General features: G+C 41.6%; 1 protein-coding gene across 1 annotated transcript; it reads left to right on the forward strand.

Annotated features, from left to right (window-relative positions):
* The first annotated feature begins 995 nt into the window (after positions 1–995).
* mst1rb (macrophage stimulating 1 receptor b) lies at positions 996–17205 on the forward strand. Its single transcript, XM_061070426.1, has 20 exons — positions 996–2207; positions 4709–4885; positions 4978–5100; positions 5939–6109; positions 6207–6367; positions 7075–7210; positions 7338–7474; positions 7801–7980; positions 8180–8279; positions 8363–8581; positions 8821–8967; positions 9247–9400; positions 9587–9676; positions 9785–9997; positions 10121–10201; positions 10404–10585; positions 10699–10808; positions 10937–11102; positions 15798–15934; positions 16974–17205. Exons 1-20 carry the CDS (start codon positions 996–998, stop codon positions 17203–17205), a joined length of 4128 nt encoding a protein of 1375 aa, XP_060926409.1.
* Positions 17206–21042: the final 3837 nt, after the last annotated feature.

Below are 21042 nucleotides of genomic sequence, written 5' to 3' on the forward strand. Positions count from 1 at the left end.
GGTGCAGGAAGTTCTAATAAAAATAGTTTTATCCACAGTCTGCTACCAACACTTTGATTATGTAAACATTTTTCTCTCAGCGTCTGTCGTGGGTCAGAGGAAGCTTTTATCTTTATGACCACATGTTCTCTCATCATCATCTGGCTCCACCGCGATGAGGATGTTTGTCTCCTCAGATCCATCAGGATTCAACAGGAACAAGACTCATTTTGGTTTTTAATGTTTCTTCACTTTTAAGTATTGCACACTATTAGTTTGTATATTTCCCATGAATAACATTTTTCTTTCTGGTCTCATACAATCATTTTATAGTGAGGAATTGTTGTTTATTGTTGCATATTGTTTCCTTTACTGATACCTTTTTGTTAAATTTTTATTTCAAACATGTTAATAAAACCTCACCTAACATCAGACAGCCAGAAGTCAACCAGTACTTAGAGCAAAACATTTTTGGGGTTTATCCTGAAATAGAAAAAAATCATTTATATAGAAAACTGTTGATTGATAACTGTTAATTATTGCCAAAAAAAATCTATGTTATCAGATTGTTGGATGCAAAGTTTTTTCCCATGCAGTCCCTAAAATATTAAATTAAAAATCTTTGTGTTCATGACCGTTGGTATGGAAGTAAATCAGTCTCCTCAGATTTTGAAATTTTATAGTCTTTGAATTTTTAGCACTGAATTTTTTACGTTGAAATTATGCATTTGTATGTTTTGCCCTGGATGAGTATCGAATGAGTATCTTTTCTAAAATGTTGAACTTTTATTAAAGTGCTCTCATATTCCCAGATAAATTTGAATGCTGTCTTTTCATACTTGTTAGGAAATAATGAATTTCATAATAACTGAATAACCGAAAGTTTTGTTTTTAATCTTCATTTACCCTCGTTCAGGCATCGTTGGCTGGTGTTAAAGATGGTTTGGACTCGACTTCAGACCTGGAGGTAACTCCACACCGTCTGTACTGTTGCCCCCTTGCACCCCGGAGTGGAGATGGTCCACTGGGCCGCACAGTGGGGGGCATGTGTCTGGCTCCAGACTCTGCTGGCCTTGGCCTTGGCCAACTGTCCCTCACTGGGCCAGAGTCCGGTCAACTACTCTGTGGTTTACACCATGCCCTTCTTCCAGGCCAGGGGCCCCATCCAGAACATTGTCAACAACTCGCTCTTCCAGGAGGTGTATGTGGCCTCTAAGAATGTGATCGAAGCTGTGAGCGTGAACAGAAGCTTGGAGAAGGTGTGGGAGCTCCACACTGGGCCGGCGGGAAGCCCAGACTGTCAGATATGTGATTTGTGTAAAGTTGACAAAGATCCCAACTTCCCCGAGGACACAAACAATCAGATCTTGTTGTTGGACACACTCTTTATGTATTTATATTCATGTGGAAGTTCTCAGTATGGTGTGTGCTATTTCCACCAACTGAATTCAAGTGGAGTGCCCCCGACTCTCTCTAAGTGTTTGTTCAGAGAGGATTCCAACTCTGCTGCCTACTGTCCAGATTGTGTGGCTAGTCCTCTGGGAACCAAAGTCACCATGGTTGAAGAGGGTCAAACCGTCTACTTCTTCGTTGCCACCACTGTAAATGACAGTGTGACCCAGCGTTATGGCAGGAAGTCTATATCAGTTCGTCGACCCCTGGCTACAGAAGATGGTTTCTACAGTGACGTACGTAGCCTGACTGTCCTTCCTGGTCTCCGGAGGACGTACCATATTGAATATGTTTACAGCTTTTTCACCCAGGAGTTTGTCTACTTCCTTTCTGTCCAGAGAGAGAGCCCTGATCAGGACTCATCCCCATTTCAGACTCGTCTGGGCCGTCTACCACGGAATGAATGGGAAATGAAGAGGTATCGTGAGGTGATCCTGGAGTGTCGCTTTGAGCCAAAACGCCGAAGAAGGAACTTAGTCAGTGAACCCTACAGGGATGTTGTTTACAATGTTGTGCAGGCAGCGCATTTTGGCAAAGCAGGCAGGGAGTTTGCAGAGGAGTTGGGTGCTGAGGAGGAGGATGACATCCTTTATGGGGTTTTTGCTGTTACTGATGACAATGGGGTCACGGAGCATGACTCGGCCCTGTGTGCCTTCCCAGTGGACAACTTGAACAGAAAAATCGTGTATGGGGTGGATGACTGCTGTACGTCTGGACCAGAGCAGCTCTCCAGAGGACTCTGCCACTTCCAGCCCTGTGAGAGCTGTCCACATGAGGTGAGTGTATCAGTCCACCAACACACAGCCATTACAAGAGATTGCAAGTGATTAATATGGTCTCAAGTCTGCTTCAACCAGGAAGAGTGTCAGTGAGATTTTTTTATATGTACAGTTTTAAAAGACAGCTCAGCAATCATAAAAAACTCCATAGCAACATTTTTGCACTCAATCATAAAACTATTTGCTGACTTATTTTGATTGGGCCCATAAAAAATCATACCCATGCCTTTTTTTTAATCACATGCACAAACATGGAGGAGATGATGAACAATCCCACACCGCTGAGACCTTGTGAAATCCGATTCTTTTAATGAACAGGGAAGGATTAAATGACTAATTATGTAATTACAGTTGTTTACTGGAAGAATGTTTCTAATCAACAGTGACACATAGTATGATTTAGTTCTGAGATTGTCATGGGGAAATATCCGGTTATGAAAACAAGTAAACTTTTAAACAAAGCAACACTTCGGTGACAGTACCAGATTCATCTGCATCACTGCAGCAGACAGAGCCCAACATGAATATTAAAATTAGACATGTAAACAGATTTGTCATATAGCACTCAGTCCCTCCAGCTTTAGGTGTTTCATTGTGTGCCTCATTGTTTTCCAAGATTTATCTGACTGTTTGATATGAGAAGTGAAAGGGAAAATCCCCTTGAGATTTTATTTGGAAGTAACTGTTTTGCTTTTTCTGCTTAAAAAACTGTATTTAAGTATTGGCTTTTTGGGAATAACACTTCTTGCTTTCTTGGCAAGAGAAAGATGAGAAGATAGGCACACCGTCACATCTGTGAAGGAGATATTAATCTGCAGCCATGAGACAGCTAGCTTATCTTAGCTTAGCATAAAGACTGTAGACAAATACAGACAAGCTCTGTTTAAATAACACAAATTGCCCCTCAACCCATCTAAAACTCATAATGTGCCTTGGGGAGTTATGTGTTACACTGTGACTTATTTGGTCGTCATTGTAACATTGCCAACAACCAGCGAAGACAAAAACAATACTATGAGTTAAGTAATGTGCTTTACAGGTGCTGGTAAATGGATTTGTACTCTTGTACAGAGATATCTGTTTCCCCCTGTTTCCTAGCTTTATTTTTTTTTGCTAAGCTAGCTACCTACTGGCTCTAGTCTTATATTTTTCATTCAGTCAAGTAAGGTATAAATCCTCTCATCAAAGTGCAACTGCCCAACAATCTCAAATCCTCCATTCTCAGAAAAAAACACAAGACAACTGAGCGGCCAACATCATCACTGGCTCACAGATACTTAAGCTTTTTAGCGGATTTCCTTTTACCAACAAAACAAGCATAGCGTGTTTATTCTTTTATATTTTAGGCTCATGGATATAATAAACCAGTGTTTACACAAAGACTCCCTTAAATCAAACAATGTTCCACCCTGTCTATAACTGAGATAATCTTTCTGTTGCTAATACAGCAGGATCATCTATCAAGGCCTTGAAATAATAAAATGATCTTATCATCATAACATATTCACTGTGTGCTTCTGGTGTGCCATAGACTGTCTTTCTCATGGTTCCCATGGTGACCAGGGCAGCTCACAACATGTGCTCAAAAGAAAACAGCTGCTGTGTCTCGCTACATCTGTAAATATTACCGTCTGATCCAGGAGCAGCTGAACAATAACTGAAGCTGCATTACTTATATGATTTGATGATGGAGAATTTGTAGTATAGTAACACAAAACCCAAATTTATTTGTCACTCATTTACAATAAAAATGTAACAATGAATATATATGTTTTTTATCAGTTGAGCAGTTTGAGAAAATTGTTTTCAAATTGCCTGCCACTCATCCAACCATAAACCTACATGGTTTGTCAAAGCAGTCCCACGCCACGTCCTTTACTGAGGCTTTCAACCATTTAACATGGCCTTCTGCTGCAGATGGAGGCTGCTCAGTTCTCATGAGTGGGCCGGGGACAGCAACTCTTAGACTAACTCTTACTAACAGCTGAGCAAACATCATTGACTTTTTAAGACAGTGTAATACTGATGAAAGCCACAGAAAGAGCTAGTAAATGGATTAAAGTTGACATGGTTTGTCTACTTCTTCACCTTGAGTTGGGATTATATTATCAAACCACAGGAATAAACTACATGTGTCTATTGTTATTGGTGTATTGGTGGTATAAATAACATTTTGTAAAATAGTTGTTTGTTTCCGTTTGTTTGTTTGACTGCATGGTAACTTTGCTAACTCAAATTTTGTAGTTGAGGACCCTGCTGATAATGAGATGGTGCATTTCAAGGGGTTCATTCTCTGATTACATTTTCAAATATATAATTATGTTTAATTTTTGTACTTTACATAGCAACACAGTAGCTCGTACAACTCAATCTTCTTTCTGCCTTGCTGTATTTAAAGCCATAACCTGTTCTTGAAGACCACCTTCTAATCTAGATAAACATGTCTAATAGTACTTTTCTACTTCCTGGTCCTCTGCTGCCTGTGAACATGTTACTAGAGCATGGAGAACAACGCCACATGCAGAGACCATCCCACCATGGTGTCAAAGCCCTACTACAGAGTGGACCTCTTCAACAGGCAGATGACAAATGTCCTGCTCACCTCTCTGCTGGTCACTACCATAGAAAACAAGACTGTGGCCCATATTGGCACCTCAACTGGACGCCTGCTACAGGTTTACAGCACGCATCAATACATTTGTGATTTTTTATCTGTTGTTTTTGAATATGACCTACTGTTAATAATCTGTTGTGTCTGTGTCGGCAGCTCGTGCTGACGAGATCCAGTCCTATTATATTTGCCAATTATTCGTTGGAGGAAAACCGGAGAGTCTCGTCCATTGCTGCTGTTTACTCATCAGATTATCTTCTATTCGTGGTTGGAGACAAGGTAACACAGCAATCCCATGCATTTTAATCAGGACAGGACAGAACAGGTCACATTACAATGACAAATGAGTTGAGAGTGTGATGTTGTGAGTTGAGTCACTTCCTGACCCTATGATGCTCTGGAGACCTGTCCAGGTTGTTTTCCTGCCTGCATTCAGGCATCTGATCACCCTGAGGATCAATGAATGGCCAAAGAAGCTCGATAAACTTTATGCAGAGTGGATATTATGTGTAGAGACTGGATCACTAATCACGTTCTTAATAAACTCCTGTGGGATGTTAGGAATATGATCTTGTGTGAGTGAGATTTGGACACTTAACCTCTATGCAGATTAACTCTGGTAATACATTTACGAGATGCCTGGTTGACGTGTCTTTTTGCATTGATGCTGTTGCTGTGTAGAGAAAAGATTCAACACATATTTTTATTCAAATTGATTAGTTAAATTATTCTGTTATCAAAGAGTTTTCTTCAGCACCAGGAACAGTTCATGTGACCTGTCAAACAGACGGATGCTGAATGAGGATCAGTTTCAGTTTCCATGTTTCCATTTGCATTGAAATAAATACATTATTAAGTAGTTCAGTGAAAGTTTATCAATTAGATTTAAATGAGCTTAATTTTTCTATTCTTGCACGTTAGAGGTTTTTATGTAAATCTGATATTTGGGATGTTATCATCTGTCTGAATTACACATACATAATACAAGAAAAGATTCCAGTATCACCATCTATACGATATTATAATAGCCACATTAATATGAGCTAGCACAGGGCAGCTGTTTTTTTTCTCTTTAAGTGTGGATTTTTAACCTGAAAAATGCTTAACTCTGCTTCAGATGTTCCAGGTGCCCCAGAGAGGGCCGGGCTGTCAACACTTCCTGACTTGCGTCATGTGTCTGACGGCCCCTAAATTTATGGGCTGTGGCTGGTGCTCTGGAGTGTGTTCCTGGGAGAGCGAGTGCCAGAGTCGCTGGAGGAATGAGTCCTGTCCACCTGGAATCACTGGGGTGAGGTTTGTTCTGTAATCCAGGAGACGAGCATCTCCCAGCTCATAGAAACATTTCATTTCAATGTGGTACTGTACATTCTGCTTTATTGATGCAGTTCTTTCCACGGACTGCTCCTCCCGATGGTCAAACAGAGTTTACGGTGTGTGGATGGGAGTTCCACTCGCCCTTAAGATTCGTCATGACCTCCAGAACACATCAGGTTCGACTGGGACAGGCTGCCTGCACTGTGCTTCCAGTCAAAAGCAACAACACACAGTGAGTGACCAAGGACTTGATCTTGTTGGTCTGGCATAATCTGTTCATATTATAGCCATTTTGTGCAAATAAATCCTCCTTTAGGATTATCTCGTGCTGTTAAAACAAAACTCTGTGCTCATCATGTATTTCCTAGAAGCCCTTTTTGAGGCTATTTAGCTATTTTATTTTAAACCCTTTTCACAATATGCAACTGTTAAATTTAAAAAATTCAAAATAATGTAGACATTTTAATGTGTGTGTGCTATGATGCCCTCTTACAGGTGGTCAAAATGTCCTTCTCTTATTGCCATATAATTGGTGGATGGATGTGGTTTATGTGAAATTCTTATGTTGCCATAATAACCATGACAATGCTAAAGTGATCATCTCTAGCAGATTAATTTGAATTATTTCAGGGAGCTTTGCTCATAATTTCCTGAAAATCAACTGCAAGTTACTATTTACAAGAAACACCTTTACAAGAAACTGAAGAAGTGCTAATCATTAAAAGGAAATTAGCTGGAAAATACAGCAACCATAAAGATTCAAGATTATTTTTTTTCCGTATCACTGCTGCAGACAACGAAGCAATGAAATAACATGTTTCTGTTCATTTAAATTTTTTTTTTTAATTTCTAGGGCATCCTAGTTTAGCCTGTTAACCCAATTATTGCAGTGAATACAGCAGACATGCTGACACATGTGTTTTCTGTGCTGTTCTTCAGTCTGGTGTGTAAAATTCGCTCTGGGTCCACTGAGCTGTCTAAACCAGTCAACATTACTGTGGAAGTGCACGAGGGAAAGGTGGAGGGACGCTACTCTATTGATGGGAAAGCAGAAATGCCAGGGTTCACATTTGTGGTAATCTTGGCTTTTATCATACACAGCACGACAATACAAATTAAGTTATTTTCATTTAATTTTCAACCGCTTTTTTTTTAATCCTTTTGTTTTATGAAAATACTTTCATACTCTGATGTTACTCCAGATTCCTAACATCACAGAAATCCAGCCCAACTATGGGCCTCGTGTTGGGGGCACACTCATCACAGTGACTGGGCCTCACTTGGATGCTGGGAAGACCAGGAAAGTCACTCTCAATGATGTGCCCTGTCCCATAACGAGGTCTGAAAATTAATATGAAAATTATATTCATTCATCCATCTTACCCTATAAACACTGTTCTGATACTGCCTCATGTTGTTCCTTTGCTTTCTGGAGATCAGGAGGAGTCACTGCTCAGAATGTTGTCATGATCTATTAAGCAGGTTTCAACCTGTGTAGAATAATTATGGAAGCATGGTTTGCGAAACTACGCTAAGAGGTGTCAGCATCCAGAGACTGACTCAGACGGGAACTATTTATTACTGTAATCTTTTAAGTGTGCGGCTTTTTGATCTGAAGTTTTCTCTATCAAGGTGTCTTATTCACATACCTGTGTCTCTCTGCAGGGTCACTAAGCCAAAAGGCAACGTGTCGTCAATCATTTGTTTGTCCCAGCCCATCTCAGAGGTGAGGGATGTCCCCCTGAGTGTTTTCATCGACAAGTCTCCTGTCCTCACCACAAAGGTGTTTTACTACAAAGAAAACCCAAAGATTACAGCCGTCCTGCCCGACTGTAGCTTTGACAGGTACATCAGTGACACAGCCAGCACTTTTGTTCCTGTGACATTTCTGATAAATGTAGTTTGAGTTTTCTCTGTAATTTAACTGATTTTATCCAGACATAAGATGACATACTCTCATTTTAATGTGGAATTACTCAGTTGTAGGAGAAAATTATTTCCTTTGCTCAGCCAGGATGAAAACCATCATTTATCTCCACTGTAGGGGGTCAAAGATCGTCATTGAAGGGGAGAACCTGGATTCTGTTTATCGCACCATCATCCGCTTTAAACCCAATGAGAGCCACCTGAAATCTATGACAAGGGTAAATTGTTGCTCCTAAAGTCCAGTAGAAACACTATTATTAATCAGTGATAGTTTTAGTACTCCCAGACTGTTGTTTTTCAGGAGTGCATTGGCAAGTCCTTGCCCACAAGGATGGAGTGCGTCACTCCCGTGTTCCCCAGGGATGAGACGGAGGAGGGAGAGCTTTCTTTTGACATGGACGGAGCGGTGGGCCTGTGGAACAAAGAGTTCTCCTACCACCCCTATGGCGAGCCCATCCCGTTTGAAACAGAAGGACACGTGCTCAGTTTGTACCCTGGCTTTGATGAAGTGTCACTACATGTAAGAGATAGCTGTGGGGGCCGTTGCAGTTGAATTAATGACAAATAAGTGTGAATTTGTAATATTTACAGTGGTGGAGGAAGCACACAAACATTTTAGTGTAAATGAAATAACACTATAAATAAAAGTCCTTTTCTTAAAAAATTTCTAGTGTAGCCTATTCCCTAATGTTACAGAACATTTATTTGTAAATAACAGATTGTATGTCTCACATCTTGATTCCCCCTATCTGTCCAAAGCACCAAAAGCTGAACCTGGTGAGCTCCTGTATGACCATCATCATGACGGTGGCAGACGTTGATTGTGACGCCAAAGTCCTGGACAATGAGATCACATGCAGGATCCCTAAAAACATGACCATCCCCAGTGAGGGACTGCCAGTGAAGGTGAGTCAGGCTGGAGGTGGACATGATGAATAACTGACCGGGTGCAACATCCAACATGTGGACGATGTGTAGTCCCCACACTTTAGCCAGTGATCACTCCCTGTAAACCGTGCAACTCACCTGTTAAGCAGCCATAGGAATACGTTCGGCCACAGAGAAAGGCTATACAGAGCACGTTTGATGATTGATGTGTGACAGCAAACACAACCAGTCACAGCCAAGTTAGTGGGCCATTTGAAAAAATACCTGTGATACTGTAATGTGTTGTCTGTTCTCTAGATCTCCATCAACGGACAGGTCCACAACGTCGGCACAGTGGTGCGAGTGAGTAACCACTACATGGTGGGGATTGTTCTGGGGATCCTGGCGGCTCTGGTGGCTGGAGCTGTCCTGGCCTTTGTTGTTATGAAACACTTGAGGAAGAAGAAGAAAGGTGGGCTCCTCTCTGGTTTGGTTATGTGGACATTGATCAAACCTGTTTTTACAACTGCTGCTGGTTGGAATTTGAGATAAATGACACAAATATTTCAACTAGAACATCTCTAGTGTTGCAGAGGATGTGGGTGTTCTTCCGCCGGGGTTGATCATTAAAAAAAAGGTGTTGTGAAATGTGTTTCAGCCTCCATGGTAGAGATGCGTTTGGCCCACAGTTCTAACCGCTCTGGAACAATGAATGGAGAGCTGTCACCAACGGGGGATTACAGGAGAGGTGACTGTCCAGCTATGCACTTTAATAATCCAGAGCAAATTTGCTTCTGACACACATTCCTATGCAATCATCAATTATAAACTCCATTCTCTGAATTTTTGCCAGCAGTGTCCGCGAGTTCTCCCTCCAGCCTGGCGGGTCCGGTGGTGTTCCCCAGGCTGGGCTTCGCTGCATGCAGCATCGATCCCGCTCTCAGTCCCCTCATGCCCTCAGAGAAGATCTCCATCTCAAGTTTCAGGCCAGAGCTGCTGGAGGAGGTGAAGGATGTTCTCATTCCTGCCGACATGCTGGTTGTGCAGCACCACAGGATCATAGGGAAGGGTAAGATACCCCTCTGTCATTTTCAGAAATATAAACCTTAATTGTGGAGTCTTGTGAAAGCTGTATCATTGAAAGAGCAGCTGTAGTCCTCTTGTCATTCATTCTTGGTTGTTTTTCCTACAGGTCATTTTGGCACTGTCTATCATGGCTACTTCACAGACCACAGCAACAGAGAAATCCACTGTGCAGTCAAGTCTTTGAATAGTGAGTCATAACCCAGTTGATTTATGGGCATTAGGAATGCGCAATAAATTCTCTTCAGTTCCTCTGCTGCGGAATAAATGGCCTGAGGATCTCTGATACTCTCTGAGAACCTTTAAAAGCAGCTTTCCACAATTGTGATTTCAGTATCCTTCTTCCATCAGATGTGTGTCCGGAATGTTCAAGTGTGTGTGTGTGTCTTCAGGAATAACAGATGTGGAGGAGGTGGAGCAGTTTCTGAAGGAAGGCATCATAATGAAGGGTTTCCACCACAGCAATGTGCTATCTCTGCTGGGCATCCTCCTGCCACAGGAAGGGCTCCCTCTGGTGGTGCTGCCGTACATGAAGCACGGGGACCTGCGACACTTCATACGCTGCGAGAAGAGGGTACAACAACAGCAGCATTATAACGGTGGAAATTAATCATATGGTTTATGTACAGTACATTTGCCACTGTTTTAATCCAGTTTCTTTGTTGTGTGTTTGTGTGATTTGCTCAGAACCCCACGGTGAAGGACCTGATTGGCTTCGGGCTGCAGGTTACAAAGGGGATGGAGTACTTGGCTCAGAAGAAATTTGTACATAGAGATCTCGCAGCACGCAACTGCATGTGAGTCACTGACATATGCAGAGAACTCATTCACTGTCATTAAGCCTAAATAACTCCTTGATATTTGTGTGGAGAGATGCTTCATTGTACAAAATGTCGTCACATCCACTTACTTTTTCTGTCCTCAGGCTGGACGAGTCGTACACAGTGAAGGTGGCAGACTTTGGTATGGCCAGAGATGTTTTTGACAAGGAGTATTACAGTGTTCAGGACCACAGGAAGGCCAAGCTGCCTGTCAAGTGGATGGCCATCGAGAGTTTGCAGACGCAGAAATTCACCTCCAAGTCAGACGTGGTGAGCGAGTGACGATCAAAACATGGTTATAGGTTGTATTTATTTATTTTAATACTGTGAAAAAACGGAGTGAAAAATAGACAACAGTTCCTGGTTTCCAGTCTCTCCCCGCCATATCCCACGACCTCACCTCTCCCACGGTTCTCTCCTCTCACCCCAACCAGTCAGGCAGATGGCCACACACACTGAGTCTGGTTCTGTTGGAGGCTTCTTCCGTTTTTTTCCCTCCCCACTGTCACAAAGTGTATTCTGGAAATCATTTGTTTACTCCCTATAATATTGTGAGGTCTCAAACCAAATACAATGTAGCCTCTTAAGCAGCGGGTGAGATTCGCCTAAAATGCCTGTCCGAGGAGTACCGAAAGTAAATTGAAAGCTGTTCTTGAACCATTTGGAGTACATGCATGATCTTGGTCTCTTTGAAAGGTAACATTCTAAACTTTCCCCCCCAACAGTCAGAATCAGTCTAAGTGCTACTGACATTGAGTAATAGCAGTTGGAACACAGTGAAGTAGAAGGTTTTTATTTCCGCCTGAATATTTTTTGTCAAACAGATGCCTGCAGATGACTCTAGCTGGGACGTATGAGCTGGAAAACACACCGGGACCAGTGTTGGGAAGGATACTTTGAAAACGTATTCCGTTACAGAATACAGAATACATGCACAAAAATGTAATCTGTAACGTATTCCATTACATTAACTTATCTGAGTAACGTATTCTGAATACTTGGAATACTTCCGGTTTGTATTGCATTTTTTAAGTGTATGATTGCGGCGTTTTTATAGTCAGGGGAGCAGCAGCAGTTTAAACTCTCTCTCCACCGATGCTGCGGGCCGCTGGATGTCCGGCTCCCATCCACTCCCACCTCTGTGCCGGTCCCACCAGAGGCTGAAGGACCCCCCCCTGTGCCAAGGCTGCCTCGCGCCGTGCTACGATCGTTTCGGCGTCGAGTCTATTTTAGTTTGAGCTTGACGCGAGCGTATCGCTCCAGGAAACACACTGAAAAATGATTTTAAACGATATTGATGACATATTTTATATGATTTATAAGCATGCATCCCATAGTTTGTATTCCCCTTCTGTTGTCCTGGAGTTTTAAATTTACCAATTTGACCGATCACATTATTAAATGCCCCCCTCTGCCCCTCCATACAGACACACAAGCAGTCATAAAGATAAAAAGAGAGGGGGGGGGGGGCGGAGAATACGTAATTTACCCTCCACACCCGACATTGAATGGAGCAAACAGCGGAGAAGTTCTTGAAGATGGATGACATTAAATTGGGACGCTGTTGCAGTTAATGTTGGAGCAAGAAGTGACTATATGCTTTTATACTACTGGGTCAACGGGTGATATTATTTTAGCGTCGCTTCAGCGTCCGGTGTGAACCCGGCGTGCCTCGCTGGCCTCCTGCAGAGCCATGACAGCAGAGCTCTGGGAGCGCAGGTCGGTCTTCTCTCATCAGGCGCAGGAAGGGCAGCTTGCGGATCAGCAGCTCCGTAGATTTCTGGTAGCGACGGAACTCTCTCAGAGCCTCGGTCCCGAGCCGGTCGCGGTGAGGCTTCTTCACGCCGCCGGGGTCCCGGGCGCTCATACGGCAGCCCTGGTCTCCAGCTGCTTCCTGGGGGCTTTGCCTCCGGTGGATTTACGAGACAGTGATTAAACTCGTGAAACAGAGAAGTACCGTCATGTAATCCACTGATTTCAACAATGTAACTGTATTCTGAATACCATCTATTTAATTTGTAACTGTAACGGAATACAGTTACTCATAATTTGTATTCTAAATACGTAACGCCGTTACATGTATTCCGTTACTCCCCAACACTGACCGGGACCCTAGCATGAAGCCTTAATACCACAACAATACAACAATACCACAGAAAATGAATATTTCACAGATTTTTTCCTAAGGGCATGTCTAGGCGTTTTCCACAAAGGCCATTTGGAACTATGGTAACTAACTAGGCTAAAAAGGCTACTTTTACACTCAAAATCATACTTTTATATAAAGGAGGCAAAACCGGTCATATGGTTTAAAATTTATACAAATAAACATCTTTCATGTTGTTAACATCTTGATGCTGGCTGCGCTGAGATTACGCAACAGCTGACTGGGGCTATTCTTTGATGTAATAGTGGGTTTTGGACTGATTATCTTACTGGATTGGATTGTCTGGACCAGTGGTTCTTAACCTGGGTTCGATCGAACCCCAGGGGTTCGGTGAGTCACTCTCAGGGGTTCGGCAGTGCTCAAGACACACACAGTATAGCCCGGTTCACACTAGCAATGTCAGGTTTTTGTCGGCCTTCAAAAAATTGGCTGCCGAGAATTTCTCAACACACAATTTATCTTCGCCTTGTTAGATTACAAATATTTAGTTGCTCAGTAAAAATGTGTTACACAAAATAAATTCAGCCCACTTGCATTATTTGTGACGTCCCCTTGGCCATCATTGGCTGCAGCTGATCACGACACACTGCTTAGCTTTAATATCTGTGCTGCAGGGACATTGGTGCGCTAAGTGGTCGACTTGTGGCTGTTGTGATTGTACGTCATTTGTGATTTTATTTGAATCTTTCAATCCCTTCATACTAACTATGTCGAGCAAAAAAAGAAAGTGGTTGACGCATACGTACAATATGGATTCACGTGTATAAAGGAACGTGATGGGTCCTCAATGCATGATTTGCAATGTTCTAGTCAGGCACCGGCAAAACTAAAGGAACACTTCCTAAAGCTGCATGGAGATTGGAAATACAAGAACACAACGCTCTCTGAATTCAACGTGAAGAGAGCCAGATTCGATGAAAAGGCTACTCTGCCTGTGCTCGGCATTTACCCATCGACAAACCGATCCTCACAGCATCGTACGAAGTTGCGTACCTGATCGCAAAGCAGGGCAAACCACACACCATTGGTGAAACACTTGTAAAGTTGCTTTGAAGATGGTGAATATCATGATGATGAAGATAAGTTATCCTCTTTCAATTGACACTATCAGCAGCAGAATAGACGACATGAGCGATGACATCTTGGCTCAAGTAGTTGCAGATCTGATTTCCAGCCATGCTGGGACGACACTCTGGTTTTGGAGCGCTGGTGAAATCCGATGCACCACACATTATTGTTACGCACTGTGTTTGGCACAGGCATGCGTTGGCAACAAAAACCTTTCCTCCAAACTGGCAGAAGTATTAAAAATTGTAGTTGAATCTGTGAACTACGTGCGAAATAGTGCTGTGAAGCACTGCATCTTCAAACAGCTGTGTAAGGAAATGGGCTCTGAGTTCAAGGTACTTCTATACCATTCTAACGTTCTGAATCGTGTTTTTGCCATGCCTGTGGAATTAGCCCTGTTTTTGCGAGAGTACGAACATTGTCACGCAGATTAAGAAAAGGAACAGACTTTGATGCGAAAATGATATGAGAGTGGCACTTGCCAAGGTGAAGCCGTGCATTTCTGAACTTGTATCTGGAAGGCAACAGCAAAAGTCACATTGATTTTCAGTAAATATTCATTGAGTTATGTTTTTGTGTGAAATTTAAGTTTTCTTTGAACGCAGTGATTTTGTGTGCAACTGATGCATGGTTCATTTTGTGCACTAAAAAATATATACCTATATTTAGAAGAAATCCAATTTTATTTTTCCAATTACGAAGGGTTCGGTGAATGCACTGCTGAAGCTTGCAGGGTTCAGTACCTCCAATGAGGTTAAGAACCACTGGTCTGGACCTTTGGCAATGTACCAAGACTGTTTTCGTTGGAATGTTATCGATCTGTGGATTAATATGATGCTTCTTAGGTGAGTGGGGTTAGGGTTAGGGTTAGTTTGTGATTGTTTTTTTTGTGTTGGTGTCTTGACTGAGACGTTAATTGTTCCGGCTGTGGTGATCGGATACCTGAAATGGTTTACATCAGTCGATTCGGAAGAATCTTAGCTTTCTGATGATATGTTGCATCAGTATCTAGCGGTACGAGGCAGTTCTGATAATAACAATGTTTGAGGCTTATCGGCCCGTGAGCCGGTGCTGCTTAACAGGTTAACAGAATTGTGAAAAAACGCCTGATCTGGAAAGGGAGTAACATCTGTCAGTTCAGTGGTTGAGGTGTAAAAATGCATGTTGCTTTTTTTAGAGGTTTTGGAGACGTGGTTTTGTTTTGAGGGGTCACAAGCTAAATGTGTGTGGTGTATGGGTAACTTGTACTCCACTTGCCTTTTTATTTCACACCAAATCTTCGGTTTTGCTTTAGAACACCAAACGGGAAACTGTATGGTTATACAGATTTGTTGTAGTTCCACCATTCTAAACTTAGCCAGTCTCATTACTATCCTTATTGTATGTCCAAGGCTGTAGTATTTTCCTTGCTCAAGATATTTCCATTTAGCCATCATCCCAGCATTCACATTTCGGCTCTGAAAGGGGGGATAAAGATATTTGCTCATAACCTCCCATTATAGTAACGTAATCATATCTGTGGATGTGATGAAGTTGGAGCCGAGACACTGAGCTCCAACTATGTTCTGCTGCTTTAATAAACATTTCATAGTGACTGAAATAAGCATTTTTAAGCTTCTCTTTAAATATGGGCAAAATCATGACACAAACTCATGACTAGTCCACAGCTGCTCAATGGTTATTCCGGCCTGTGTGTTTTTTACTTATAATTTCCACCTCTCTTGATGCAGTGGTCTTTTGGTGTGCTGATGTGGGAGATGCTGACCAGAGGAGCGAGCCCCTACCCAGAGGTGGACCCCTATGACATAACACATTACTTGCTCAAGGGCAGGAGGCTACCGCAGCCACAGTACTGCCCTGACCCTTTGTAAGTATAGCGCAAATATTGGTCAGCTTGTTGATGTACTCTAAAGAATAGCTGGGATTGTAATTTGATGATGATTTTAAGTTTGGATACAGCAACTCTATAGCTTTAAGGGCTTAAACCAATACATAACCACAATAACAAGAACCTAGATTTACAAAGTAGAATGGAAAAGTTAACAGCACAAAGTCCAAGTAGTAATAACAAGATTTGAATGGTCACTCAGTAGTGTGAAAACCGAAAATTGTCCACTACTTGTTATCCCAACATGGTGAAGCAATGCTGTTAGGGAGTTAATGTGTATGTCTGCCTCTAAGGTGGCTTCTTTTACACACACACACACACACACACACACACACACACACACACACACACACACACACACACACACACACACACACACACACACACACACACACACACACACACACACACACACACACACACACACACACACAGTGGAGTGACTTTACAACAAAAAGCCACTTTTGCTTTTTTAATCATAAATCCCTTGCTCACCAACTTAAGAGAATAAATCAACCATTCATACACCTTGTTCACTGAGGCCTTGTCACACAACCCATCCATGCAGGTTAAGGGCTCATGGTGTCACACACAGATTCATGTAGAACACCAGGAATAGTCGCTGATAGTTAAGAGGATGGAGCCAGTAGCCACTTTAGAAGTGTTTCCAGTGCAGGAACTTTTTCCTAACTGTAGGAACCTTTCTAAATAAATCACCTGGTTAATCGTTTTGTTTGGAATGGCATAAAGACAGTTAACAGGGGAAACTGCCTGCCTGACAAAGGTTAAAAAATCTGCCCGCCAGAACCAAAGAAACTCACTTATCAACAAACTATCTCTAGTTTGTTTAATCCATACAAAGAGCACCGATAAAATAATTATTTATTATTTTTATTATCAGTAGCCTTCAGACAGATCAAAACACCTTAATTTTTAACATGGTTACTAAGTATGAAAGTAATTTTAGATGATCATTATGTCACCAAGGAAAGAGTTACGAAAATCTGTTGTTTTCCAGGTATAGCATTATGCTCCAGTGCTGGGACCCCGACCCAGATCTGAGGCCCAGCTTCGCCACATTAGTGATGGCCGTCTCCACCATCCTGACGGGCCTGGAGGGAGAACACTACATCAGTCTGAACGTCACCTACGTCAACCTGGACCAGCCGCGGCCCTACCCAGCCCTCACAGAGTCTGCTGACGAATGTGACTCCACAGACATGGAAGACTCCGGCTCAGTCTCTTCCTGATTGGCTTTGAGTTGGTATTGGTGCTAAAAGAAAGAGCATAAAATAAACTCTGTAAGGTCTCGACAGTGTCTAAGGTACATGCTGAACGTCTGGTAGAACGCTGCTCTCAGGTGACAAGCTCAGGCAGCCATATTGAAGGACAAATGCTTTGTCAACAATTAGTTTAAAACGGCATTTCACCATAAATTTTTTTTAAAAATATGTATTTTGGGGGCTTTTTATTGTCTTTAATGGAAAGGACAGTAGTTGTGAAAGGTGGGGGGGGGGGGGGGGGGGAGTGGGGTAAGACATGCATAAATGCCTCTGCTGGTTGAGGCCTTGCCTTGTTGGGGCGGCGGCTCTACCAGGTAAACTACAGCCCACCATATATGTTTTAAATAGACATTAAAATATTAAAAATATTCACAATATATATTTAACTTAAAAAAAAGATAATATCATGATACCTCTAGCTTCTTAGCTATTCAAACAAAATAGGTCTTGTGGCTGAAACTTGTTATCCCTTAATTACCTCATTAGCATTTCATATATCTGCCTGCAGGTTTTTCTTGCTAACAGATTTAAGTTTAACCGTGTACGTGTTTCAAATACTATTTAGCCTATAAAGACACAGACTATATCGGGCTTAACAGGCAACTGAATCTTACTTAGTGCATATCTGACCTGTTCTTAGTGTTCCTGGTGTTTCTCACCCAGCTGGTATTAATGTAAACTTTATAAATGGAGAGACAGTTCTTCCATGTGCGAGTCTAACAGTGTTGGGTACAGTGTTGACGAGAAGAGACACAAGAAGCAATATTATGATGAAGTAAAATCCAGTGGCATATTAGCTTTGTGTTGCCACCTACAACCTTGTGTACTGTTACTGTAGCATAGGCCTGGTATTTATATGTTTAGGTACGACATCCTCACATTTGCTTAATTTCTTTGAAGTGTAGTGATTGTTCTGTATATATATATTGGATCACATTTCTCAAGGTTCTGGAACCAATCTGACGTCACTCGATTGTATTTCTGACACAATGTCTTTGAGAGAGTTTGATGAATTAAAATATTTATTTGTTTATAGATTTGTTCTCATGCTTTGGATATAGACTAATACGCCATTTTCAGTCTCATAGTCAAGCAGGTTTTTTGTAGCTGCTGTGTAAATTAACTGGTGTCACTCGTCTGTGTTGCGGATGTCCACTAGAGGTCAGTGTTTGTTGAAAGTTCCCAGCAGCCCCACTGATCTGCTCCTGAAGATGGTCTCAACTTCCCTCTTCTCCTCTTTCATCGGCCCTGCATTCAGACATCTGTGAGGAGCAAATAACTGCGTTTTCAATTAAATGACCTGAAGAATCAGTCAACACAGACAAAACAATCTGTCAAATAGACCAAACAAAATCTCACCAGCTGACAGTGGCAACTCCCAGTGCTGCCTACAGTCGCACACACAACAAGCGCACATCCCCCTCAACAAAAACCAGAGTCAAATAAAACCAGAGGGAGGAACGCATCATAAAGTTTTCTCTTTTTTCTTGCTGCCAAGAACAAACGTCAGTCCCCGCATGGTGGGGCCTTTGATATATAGAGAGAGTGAGCCCAGCTTATCTTGTCAAAATGTGTGTGTTTGTGTGTATGGCCAGGTTTTGCAGGATAGAGCCAACAGGATACACAGTAGAGTCAAGACAGCCATAATCCCCTCTTCCTCTGCATCCCTTTCTCTCTGTGTCTCCTGGGCCCTGTTGTATTATGTGGGCTATAGAAAAGGGTGCAGACTGCTACTGTCACTTGTGCGACCATCTCAAGGCTGGAGAGCTCAGGAGAGCTCAGGGGAGCCAGGCTCACACTTTTGAAGTGTAGCTCGCAGACATTAACATTCATCTTCTCCTTTCCTTCCTCTGTAGTGATTCTTTGTGTGGACTTCAAAACAAGCACAGAGCGATAAGGCAGCCGATGCGGGTTGATCATGATGCAGGGAGTGTGTGTGATTTATGTGTGCCGGTATGCTGCATGTGTTATATGGCAGCCTCATCAGAACATGAATAACCAATGCTTGACTGCTGAAGTTTGGAGAGAGGAAAAGCAATCTGCGAGATTGGCCGCCTGAACAACACTTTTTGAAAGTGGTAGGCTAATTATTTCCATTGCTATGTGATGATGGCAGACCCTCAAATAAACATAAATAAGTGCTGGAGCTGAACTGGGAGCTCTTGGATTCTGTTCCAGTAGGATCTGGCATAAGAGGCCTCCTTTGAAAACCCTTATAGAAACACTGACTGTAGACTCTCATCATATATACAGCCGTAAATAGCTCAAATGACAAGAAATAGAGGTCTTTTTGGACATACTGAGCATTATAAGCTTATCTTTTGATGTTGATATTACCCTCATGAACTCAACAAATCCATGCTGAATACTGTCTGAGTCAGTTATCATTATAATTTCATCTTCAGTCCATCCATCCTCTGCTGAAAAGTGTCATGGGGACATTACAGGAAAGTGTATCGAGAGTCTTTGGGACACATATTTTAAACAACATCTCAGTTGAAGATTTGCACTGCATCCTCAGGCTGTTCTGTAAACATACTAAAAATGGACATGAGGGAATGAGAATATGGGCAATTAATACAACCTTGCACTTTCAGCATCAAACTATTCATGTATGCTACAGAAAAATCGTGCAACATTATATAACTACATATTCTTTGGACCTTAATGTTTTGTAATGATGACATGGAGAGGAAAATATTTTTGTAGTGGTTTCAACCCTAATTGGTGCATCCAGTCCTCCTTGCCCTGAGCGTCTCTTGCTAGATTTCATTTTATTTCCTCCTGTGTGCTGAGATGATTTCCTTTGACCATACACAACACACTGCTTCCCAATAATAATTAGGTTAAAGTAGGTCTCACTTAATGAGCATGGCAATGCCCTTCACAGTTTATAGTTGAGAGCACTATTTGCACATTTAATTGTTGTAACAGCTCAAAGCCTTTTCCATGAAGTTCAATAAAAACCATAAAATGCTTAAAAATTTAAAGATGTCTTAAATAGTGTATGCTATGTTAAAGGCTGTTGTGTTCACAGCCCAGAGGGAATAGCTTGGAGAACAAATGGTCGACTAAGCATGGAGGTATTAAACCCTTTAAACCATTTGTGAACTAGCAATAAAATATTTTAATCAATTCCAGACAGAAAGCCATAGCCAATACACTAAAACAGGTGTGAGGTGCTTTATCTTATTTGTTTTTATGGAAATTCTTAAAGCTCTGGACTCGTGTGAGTCTGGAAGTTGTGCAGAGAAGAAAATCATCATTATTTATTTTGCATATGAAAGCATTTTTACTGGCATAGGTAAAATGCTTTTATTTATTATTTTTATGTATGATATATATATATATATACTTTTAATAATTGTCTATGATGAGACTTGAGGTGATTGCTCTAGGCTGAGACTATAATAATACTTTAATAATATAACTATAATAACTATATTTTTGATAATGACTTATTATTTATAATATTTTCAAATAGTCTATATTCGTCCAAACAATATTTATTTATCCTTAAGACAATTGAAAGTAGCCTATTGGTGTACGGAAGTACACACTGTGTTGGCTCCATAGTAAAATGAATCAGAAAGAGTGGACTGGGAATGGATCCCTGTGGAGCACCATACTGAAAGCAGAATCTTGATTTAAATGTTGGGTTTTTATCTCGATAAGATTAAGTAAAACAAATGTAATCTCTTGCCTGAAAGGTCTTTACCATTATAAATTCACCTGTACTACTGACTTGTTTGTTGACTACACAAGAGACCCACAGTAGTGATCTTGCCAGTAACCTGACAGCAT

The sequence above is a fragment of the Limanda limanda genome, chromosome 4 (assembly GCF_963576545.1).
Source record: "Limanda limanda chromosome 4, fLimLim1.1, whole genome shotgun sequence".
NCBI lineage: Eukaryota > Metazoa > Chordata > Actinopteri > Pleuronectiformes > Pleuronectidae > Limanda > Limanda limanda.

What these genes read in the sequence shown, in the direction of transcription:
- mst1rb (XM_061070426.1), top strand. Translation starts at nt 996, where the DNA reads ATGGTCCACTGGGCCGCACAGTGGGGGGCATGTGTCTGGCTCCAGACT. An exon ending in TGCAGTCAAGTCTTTGAATA is followed by an intron (nt 10,202 to 10,403) that starts GTGAGTCATAAC and finishes GTGTGTCTTCAG; the next exon opens with GAATAACAGATGTGGAGGAG. An exon ending in TCACCTCCAAGTCAGACGTG is followed by an intron (nt 11,103 to 15,797) that starts GTGAGCGAGTGA and finishes CTCTTGATGCAG; the next exon opens with TGGTCTTTTGGTGTGCTGAT.